This window comes from Littorina saxatilis, linkage group LG7 (genome assembly GCF_037325665.1).
Source record: "Littorina saxatilis isolate snail1 linkage group LG7, US_GU_Lsax_2.0, whole genome shotgun sequence".
Classification (NCBI taxonomy): domain Eukaryota; kingdom Metazoa; phylum Mollusca; class Gastropoda; order Littorinimorpha; family Littorinidae; genus Littorina; species Littorina saxatilis.
In genome coordinates this window covers 11064288-11074287 of record NC_090251.1, presented here as the reverse complement: position 1 = coordinate 11074287, position 10000 = coordinate 11064288, and the positions used below count along the sequence as shown (strand labels likewise).

At 40.1% G+C, this 10000-nt stretch overlaps 1 protein-coding gene across 3 annotated transcripts in view; it reads left to right on the top strand.

Annotated features, from left to right (window-relative positions):
- LOC138970666 (uncharacterized) overlaps window positions 1-10000 on the top strand; it is a 43938-nt gene that overhangs the window by 31884 nt on the left and 2054 nt on the right. For all 3 annotated transcript variants that reach the window (XM_070343135.1, XM_070343136.1, XM_070343137.1), the window contains exons 2-7: window positions 1016-1140; window positions 5823-6035; window positions 7364-7710; window positions 8196-8334; window positions 8789-8904; window positions 9703-9781. In XM_070343135.1, coding sequence (XP_070199236.1) covers window positions 1016-1140; window positions 5823-6035; window positions 7364-7710; window positions 8196-8334; window positions 8789-8904; window positions 9703-9781 — 1019 coding nt within the window. The remainder of the gene's footprint in view (window positions 1-1015; window positions 1141-5822; window positions 6036-7363; window positions 7711-8195; window positions 8335-8788; window positions 8905-9702; window positions 9782-10000) is intronic.

Genomic DNA, 10000 nt, shown 5'->3' with positions numbered 1-10000 from the left:
TGTCACCTCGCGCGGTTCTGCGCTAGGCTTAATAAAAGTCCGGGGAGTGTCTGGTAACAGTTTTCGCTCTTTTCTAAAACTTCACCACTGGATAGAGCATAAACAACTCTTTTAAAAAAATGTAAAAATATGAAAATCATGCAAAGGTGACATGCGACTCATTCCGTGGTGGAGGGTCACATATATTCAAATTGGCTCATTATTATCAAAATTCGGATTTGGAAAATAGTTGATATTTGTTACGTGAAATATTACAAGACATCTTTGGTTTGCTGTTTACGCGGCTTGGCGGCGAGCATTTGTTTCATAGTATTGTTTTGCGCTTTTAAAGACAAAAGGTCCTTTCTTTTCTCTCATACTTTGTCTTTCGTTAAAGCGTACTGCGGCTATCACTCGTTGCCTAACAATGCGGTAAAATATACCCAGGCTTTGTGCAATAGTTCGACCCGGGGTTGGAGAAAACTGCTAGTCCTGAAGTTTTATCAACCAAGTCAAGTGAATCACGTCTTTCTCTCCTTACTTTTAATGTATTCGTGTTCTTTCTGTTGAAACCTCTGGGTTACCGTCGCTGTTCTTTATCACATTTCATATTTTCTATTCTCAGATGAAAGTTTGTGCGTATATGGTGTCGTGCTACTCATTCCCGAACCACAAGCAATGCCTGTGTGTGTGCATTGGGTTGAAATCAAATAAACGAGAGATTGAGAATTGTCACGTTTTTAAATCTTCTCACTTCTCAGGCTTCATTTTCTTTCGCTGAAAAAAGGGTGAAAAACAATCGGTGTTGAATTTCAACGTTCCTTTCCTTACCACACAAACCATGTCACTGCATCTGAAAAAAAACCACAACTCTATTGTGTTATATTTTGCTTAAAAACAAATTGTTAACACTTTCAACATCACCGCAGAAATTATTTTTCCGCAACTATTCTGTACTGTCATTTTGATCCGCAAACAAAATCTGAATTTCCAATCATTATCATTAATATCTGTTATTGTATTTGTGTGTTTGCAGATGTCGCAAGCGACTATCGACATTGCTTCACACCCACGTGGCCCTGATTCTCGTGTGCACATTGGCTGCTCTGGATTCCGCTTGCGTCATTGGACAAATCATCTGCGACATCCTTATCATGAAAGGTGAGACCTGAAGATTCAATGAAAATTGTCCCCAAATGACATTGCCAATCACACTTCAAGGTTTCAGTGTTGGCTATGTTTTCTGCTTCTTTTCTCTCTCTTCGATTTGGCCTTGTAGGAAGAGAAATCAAGCAAAAGAAAGACAAGCATATACAACATTATATAAGCAGATAGACAAATACATTAAAAAAAACGAAAAGATAAGTATATTAGTGAAGAAATTAATTTGCGCACACACGCGCACACACTCATATGCATACACACACACACACACCACACACACACACATACAAACACACACACATACACACACTCACACACACACACACACACACACACACACATACACACACACACACACACACACACACACACACACACACACACACACACACACTGCTGCGTAAATGGCCCGAAAAACACTTGAAAGACAGACAACATACGATAACAAATACTCGAAACCAACACGATTGTCATAAATCTATCCCCCCCAAAAAGAAAGTTATAATTTGTCTACACCGTTAGGTTTAAACGCTCCCTCTTTCACCCTGTTTTGCTTTGTTTTCTTTTTACATTTAGTCAAGTTTTGACTAAATGTTTTAACGTGGAGGGGGGAATCGAGACGAGGGTGTGGTGTATGTGTGTGTGTGCGTGTGTGTGTGTAGAGCGATTCAGAGTAAACTACTGGACCGATCTTTATGAAATTTTACATGACAGTTCCTGGGTATGATATCCCCAGAAGGTTTTTTTCTTTTTTTCGATAAATGTTTTTTATGACGTCATATCCGGCTTTTTGTAAAAGTTGAGGCGGCACTGTCACACCCTCATTTTTCAATCAAATTGATTGAAATTTTGGCCAAGCAATCTTCGACAAAGGCCGGACTTTGGTATTGCATTTGAGCATGCAGGCTTAAAAATTAATTAATGACTTTGGTCATTAAAAATCTGAAAATTGTAATTAAAATTAGTTTTTTATAAAACGATCCAAAATTACTTTTATTTTATTCTTCATCATGTTCTGATTCCAAAAACATATAAATATGTTATATTCGGATTAAAAACAAGCTCTGAAAATTAAAAATATAAAAATTATGATTAAAATAAAATTTCCGAAATCGATTTAAAAACAATTTCATCTTATTCCTTGTCGGCTCCTGATTCCAAAAACATATAGATATGATATGTTTGGATTAAAAACACGCTCAGAAAGTTAAAACGAAGAGAGGTACAGTAAAGCGTGCTTATGCAGCACAGCGCAACCGATACCGCGCTAAACAGGCTCGTCACTTTCACTGCCTTTTGCACTAGCGGCGTACTACGGTCATTGTGAAAAAATGCAGTGCGTTCAGTTTCATTCTGTGAGTTCCACAGCTTGACTAAATGTAGTAATTTCGCCTTACGCGACTTGTTTTAAAGTGTGCTCGTTTAATTGATTGCTCAGTGAGTCTTTGGCTTCGGTGTCCAAAGTGCCATTAGTTGTATATCAACACTGCTACAGTCTTCTTAAAAACATATACATATGAGTTCCGAACGGAAGGAACAGGGGGAAGGAGGGGGTGGGGGGGGGGGGGGGTTAGGGGATGTTACGGGGGTAGGATACTGGATGAAAGTTAGATTTATTAAAACCTCTTACCAAAACTTGGTCAAAATCCGAAACAAATAAGACTACTGCGTTCTAATTATTTTTCCAATTGACTTCCAAGTATTGGGTGCGGCCAAATCTAACCCTTCCGGAGAGCAAAGGAAAGCGTCCGATTATCAAAACAATAGCTATACACTAGTATTTAATTTCCTACCAGCAGTGCTAACTCGCACTGGAACAATTTGACCTATGTGCTCGCACGCACGCTTCTGGGATGGGGACAATGCACTTGATCCCTTGTGTGATAGAAACTGAACAACAAAAATGTCATGAATAATTACAAAAATAATTCCCAAGGGCGAGGTACAATAGCAAACCTCGTGAGTAAGAACGTTGTTTTTTCAATACTTGTAAACTCTACTCAAGCGTGGAGGTCGGCTTTGGAATTTTAATAAGCGCTTGTTTTGGCGGGCGCTTCATTCGTCATGTCCGCTTTTGGCTCAGACACACCAAAACAAGCCATGTAGGGTGTTTTAATTGCTATCACAAGTTGCACCACGTTCCAAAACCGTGACTTGCAAGCTTCCTTCCTGTTTCTCCAGCTAGGGTTTCCCCCTTAACCCAAAACACACTCAGTCAACCTTTCGCCTAATTTCGACGAACATTGTTGCGCTAATTATGCAAATGAAATCTTACATGAGAGATATATTTATGCCACTGTGGGGTGAATAACCGTTACATGTGTCCGAGTGTCAGCTAGGACAGTGTCTCATTTTGCGAGACACTGCCATGGGATATACAATATTGCATACAACTTGCATTTCGTTTACACTTTAAATCAACTCTCGTCAGCGGGCGATAAACACGTCTTGGTAAATAAATGTGCCTGTCTTGGCCGACAGTAGTGTCGTGTAAATTATAATCTCTTGAGTCGTGGGAGGATTATATTAATTGGCTGTTCTTATACGCAGGAGGCCGCAGCACAGCTGTGCCGCAGATGTGCTGAGTGCAGTGTTTGCTTCTTAAAATGTTTTTTCAGTGCTGCGCGCAGCGTTTAGTCCTATCACGTAGTCTCAGAAAGAATTTATCCTTGGTGCGCCACAGGCTTTAGGTTTAGCATACAGGCGGTTTAACGCGGAAGAAGACTCTAGACTGGGTTTTTGTTATGTTATAAGGCTGTAATTGTTCTGTGTAAAATGGTACGATTGACTTACACACGTTTTTGTGCCGTTGTATTTGTGAAAATAAAAACTGATTTTGATGCATATTATCTAGTTACCTTTTTACCGCAACTACTAAAACTTATAAACGAGAGGCTTTGGTAGTATGTTCGATAATCCGTCCTTAACTCACCCGGTAAAATAAAGATAATAAAGTCACCATTTAGACTTTATTTTAGATTTTTATAGCTGAATATTTACTCTGCCCTTTTAATGTACAAAACAGACATTTGCTTTAATGTGTTTTTGATCAATTAGTTACTTTTCTTCAAAGTGCTTCGAGGCTCTGAACATAATCTTCAAACGGCGTCATTGTCATACGGCGCGTATATATTATTCTTCATGACAGACAACTGACAACGAGCTCAACTTACAAGGGGGAAGCGGTCGGAAGCCAATCATTTGTCCCTGTTACAAAACGCATCATCACCAGAATATATAATGCCATCATAGGAGCAAGTAACTTGGGAACGGTCATTTATCAAGAGAACTTATGCACACAATACAGCTGATCCAAGCATGCGGAAAAGTCGTTTGTCAAAACGCTAGCGTCGTCTATCTGTTTGTCTCTTTAACCTTTTCGTGGCGTATTTGAGTAATGAGTGCATTCCCAATTTGGGGCGAGCAGGAGCTAAATGCAAAACAGGGTTTTGTGTAGTTTGACGTTGCTTTTAATGACTTATCATAAAAAAATGTTCTATAGAACTCATAGGTTAAAAAAAAGATTAAAAAATTAAATAACAGAGACAAAAAAGACGAAATTCTTAACAGGTATTAAGTTGACCATTCAACGGTTCTTGTGAATTCCAAATATTTCCAAGGTCAAGAAAAAGTGGCTTTACTGACAGGTAATAACGTCACTAGTGTGGGACCGACTATTCAACGGTTCTAATGAAATAAAAAAAACTTCCACTGTCAACAAAATATGGCTCTCCTTTCAGGTCATAAAGTCACTGTCTTAACTGTTCCCGGTTGACAATTGTGAGACTGACTATTCAACGGTTCTAATGAATTCAAAAGACGTACACGGTGAACAAAAAATGGTTCTCCTATCAGGTCATAAAGTCACTGTGTCCTAATTTTTTCTGGTTGACTAAGCCTTAGCGGTGGCTGTCATCTGTCCCATCAAACGCTAAAGGCCCATGCCCTGTCGGCAATTCATTACATCTCAGTAGCCATAGCTGTCTTCAGCTACAGATAATAGAGTCGTTTGAATGACCATCACTTTCTAACAGCTGTCATCAACGTCACACACAGAATGTCGTCAGCGTATCCGCATGCATTCGTCATTCAACCAATGACGTCTCGTCCCTCCTATGAGTAGACAGCTAAGGACTGGCAAGGAATGTGTATTTATAATGTGGGGATTTTTTTTTATTATTATGAACGGGTTGGAATTGACGATGTCCTTGTTGGGGATTGAAACATTAATTTGGATTTCCGGTTTGAAGTAAAAGCTGAGGTATGGGGCAAAGAATTGTCGCAGCAATAATGGACAATGAAACGTAGCAGGAGATGGTGGGGAGGGGGGGGAGGGGGAGGGGGTATCACACACATTCACATATACTCTGACGAAAATGGCATGGCAATAAATCTTGTACTTGTAAAGTCCACAGAATGTCAAACGTGAAGCATTTTTTTTTTACACTATCAGATTTCCCTTGTCATGTTAAAGTCAAATTTCTCTTGTGTATTTGTTGAGCTGAATTGTTCAATCTGGAATATCTTTGGATTTTCATAAAAATCCCTAACGCATGCCATGCACTGGACACACTATTAACCGCCTTGTGCAGTAAATAGACATGAGGCTGAAGTCTGAAAAATCAAAAGTACTTAAAGAGCCGAGTTGTTAAATCTTGAATGTTCTTGAATGTCCACAGAAACCCTTCACGAGTGGGAAGTTCTGGATGAGAACCTGACGTCCATACTGTGGAAGGAGCTGCCTCTCCTCAACGTTTCAGCAGATGACCCGGCCAACCTCAACCTCGAGAAGATCCGGGACATTCTGTTGGAATATCAGCTGAAACCGCACGGCAACTTCAGCTCTATCCCATCATCGCTGGTGGGCTCTGGCGTGATGGCGCAACCTGCAGGTAAAGACAAATATTTTGTTTGTTACAGTGCTGTAGTTTGTTATTGTAAACTCGGTTAAAAAGTATTTCGGTTAGTGTGAACTCAGTTAAGAAGTATTTCGCTTATTATGAACTCCGTTAGGAGATGATTTGGTTATTGTGAACTCCGTTAGGAGATGATTTGGTTATTGTAAACGCAGGGGATGTTTCGGTAATTGTGAAAATGTAGGCGGAACTCCCAACCAGATAGCTTTCAGTAATACGTTTTATTGCGTACGTCACACTCATTATACAGTAAGCTAAAGAGACATATTAATAAACAGAAACATAATCGACAAAAGAAGAATACAAACAAGTCGCGTAAGGCGAAATAACAACATTTAGTCAAGCTGTCGAACTCACAGAATGAAACTGAACGCACTACTTTTTTCCCCAAGACCGCATACTCGTAGTTTCGTCAGTCCACCGCTCGTGGCAAAGGCAGTGAAATCGACAAGGCAGGAATAGTGCGGTAGTGGTCGCGCTGAGCAGGTTAACACGCTTTTCTGTATGTCTATTCTTTTTAGCTTACTGAGTTTGTTTTTAATCCAAACATATCATATCTATATGGTTTTTTTAATCAGAGACCGACAAGGAATAAGATGAAATTGTTTTTAAATCGATTTTGGAAAATTAATTTTTATCATAATTTTCATATTTTTAATTTTCAGAGCTTGTTTGTAATCCAAATATAACATATGTATATGTTTTTGGAATCAGAAAATGACGAAGAATAAGGTGAAATAATTTTTGGATCGTTTAAGAAAAAAATAATGTTAATTACAAGATTCCGAATTTTAATGACCAAACTCATTCATTAGTTTTTAAGCCACCAAGTTGAAATGCAATACCAAAGTCCGGCCTTTGTCGAAGATTGCTTTGCCAAAATTTCAATCAATTTGATTGAAAAATGAGTGTGTGACAGTGCCGCCTCAACTTTTACAAAAAGCCGGATATGACGTCATTAAAGGTATTTATCGAAAAAATGAAACACATGTCCGGGGATATCATTCCCAGGAACTCTCATGTCAAATTTCATAAAGATCAGTCCAGTAGTTTAGTCTGAATCGCTCTACACACACACGCACAGACAGACAGACACACACACACACACACACACACACACACACACACACACACACACACACACACACACACACACACACACACACCACGACCCTCGTCTCGATTCCCCCTCCATGTTAAAACATTTAGTCAAAACTTGACTAAATGTGAAAATAGGAAGAAAGAACAAAATAACAAACAATCCAACACCAAACCATAACAAAACTCTTTCCCAATCCCTCCAGGCGGATTCGACCCTCGCTGGCTCCAGTTTCTGCAATCAGCAGCGGCAAGCGCCCAGCTTCCAGGCCACGACTCAGGAAGCGTCAACGTCAGCATCCCCCTGGCTTCAGGAGACTCCAGCAAAAATCTCACGGCTGGTGAGATGATCATCGGGTTCTTCAAGATCCCCGTGGCCCACCACCGCGGTAGGAGAGCGGCAGGAGCAGAGGCGGAAGGAGAGCACACTCTCCTTCATGACCTGACCCACTCCTTCCATTTGGGCTCCATGATCATCCTGTCCATGCTCCTGTTGGAGACTCTGTTAAAGGTGTTTGCTATGGGGAAGAAGATCCTTCACCACAAGCTTGAGGTATGCTTGTAGTTATTACGCTTTTGGTTTCATCAATGAATATTGGTATTGCTTTTGAAAATAATCTAGTGTTTTGCAACGGCGGCTTGTGGTCTGAACTTGCGAAACAATATTTGACTGTGGGTCATTATCTAATCTTTTGCAACGGACACTTATGATCTCAGCTTGGGAAAAATTATTTTGCTGCAGGTCATGATTTTTATTTATTCGTTGAAATTCTCCACCACAGTCCTCTCGTCATTTCTCTGAACTGTTTTTACTAAAATACGTTAAATCTGTTTAATTACGTCAAAGTTCACGCCTTGATAACCCAAAGTTGTGAAGGAAAATGACCGCCGTGGTTAAGTGACGCCACGTGAAAACAAGGAATAGGACTAGAGTCAGGTGGCAAAGAATACCAACAGCCCTTTTTCCTCTCGCCTCCTCCTCGCCATTTGCTCACGACAAGCACGTTGATTGATTATTTCCATGTTTTTGTCTTGCAGATTTTCGATGCTTTCGTTGTATCGGTGTCATGGGCACTTGACGTTGCTTTCTGGGAAGGAATCTGGGCTCATCCGGGCACTGAGGCAGCCACCATTTTGATTTTCATTCTGCCCTGGAGAGTTGTCAGGATTGTCAACAGTGAGTTCTTTGATTCTTGAAAAATTTAGTTTAGACTGGGTAATTGTTTCTGAAGATTTCTCCAAGCATGTCTCATTCTTACAGTTAATTGTCCGAAGGCGAACAAATCTTGAATTGCGATAGGTAAATCAGTACAAAATAAAAATGATTGAGAAGGTATCATGACACAATTATCTATACCTAATAGAGGATCTTGGACAAAATAACTCAATCAAGGGGTGAACAATCAGACATGTACAGTACTATTAGGCTCCATTTTTTCATAAGATCGAGTTTAAGTCCAGACAAATTTCTGATGACTGTCAAGGTTTTAATATTGGAAAATTCGAACGCGGCGGAAGAAGTAAATGTACAAATTCAACCCACTTTTAACAAGTGCTGGTTTTGAAAATTGGAAAATGGTAAAGGCGGTACCGAAAAAGTTCCAAACTCAACCCCTCTGTTGCACGTGCAGGTTTCGTGCTGGTGATTCAGGAGAAGGACCATGTTCAGCTGAAGATCGTCAAGCAGAGGCTGCGTCTGTCTGTCAAGAAGAGCAAGGAGAGCACCCGCAAGGCGTCCAGTTATAGGGTGAGTGTCTGGCTTCGCTCTCGGTCTCGGTCTCTGTGGTTGTGGCTGTTGTTGGTGGTGACGGTTTTGGTGTTAAAGCTGCTGCTGCTGTTGTTTTTGTTGGTTAAAACATTGTTTCACTTTTCTGTTTAAATGTTTTTAACAAAAGTATGAAAACAACAACAGGCCTACGGCTTAAAGGCATACTAACGCGCTCCCGTGTTTACAAAGTGTAGTTTGCCCACAATCGATGTCAAACGCACCATAAGACCATATAATGACTATACGTCACCATGCGCGGACCATAATACATGCATTACAGCTTGTTCTAGCCTCTGAAAAAGTGAGGATGTCAACAAAGCCGCGGTGTTCTCTCCCTTGCATCAACGTTACATGTGTTGCCAAATCTATAAATAGGACGATCCAGATCAAAATGAAAATTCAAATATCTCAACATTTAAGGGGTCCTAGACCACAATATTTTGCAGGGAACTTAATTTAGTCTGTCTCCAGCTGTTGGTAAAGCAATTAGCGTGTATAGTCATCGAGTACATATGGCTTTAAAGTAGTGTCTTCCAAACACACTTACAATAAGAAATAAATGAGCAGATGGAATACAGGCAACCAATTGAACACAAAAGTATCCTCCAATTTGTTGGTGGTGTAGGTTTTTTAAAGTTTTTTTTTATCGTGAGGTTCATTCACGTGAAACTCGATCTATATCTACGCACTCTTCAATTTAACATTGTGTTGTGCATCATATGCAAAAACATTGTAGAATATCACAGTTCATTAAGAATGTTTTCATGATCTTTGCAGACGGAGGTCAAGCAGCTTCAAGGTCTTTGCCGGAAATACGGTGCCATAGAAACTGAGATTGGCGCTTGTGGTCCCCCTGGTAAGTGTCTCATGCATTCAGTTCAATTCTCTTTACCCACGCAATTCTCTGTGTATGTCTTAACTTTCCACGTGAAGAGTCACGTGACAGAGTGACAGGGTGACTGTCCGTTCCAATGTCTTGACTAAAATGTCTGTCAAAGTGATCCGTCTGCTCACGTGTTTGTGGAGTAGGCCTACAACCCGCTTTCTTGCTCTTTTTTTAAATTTTTATCCCATC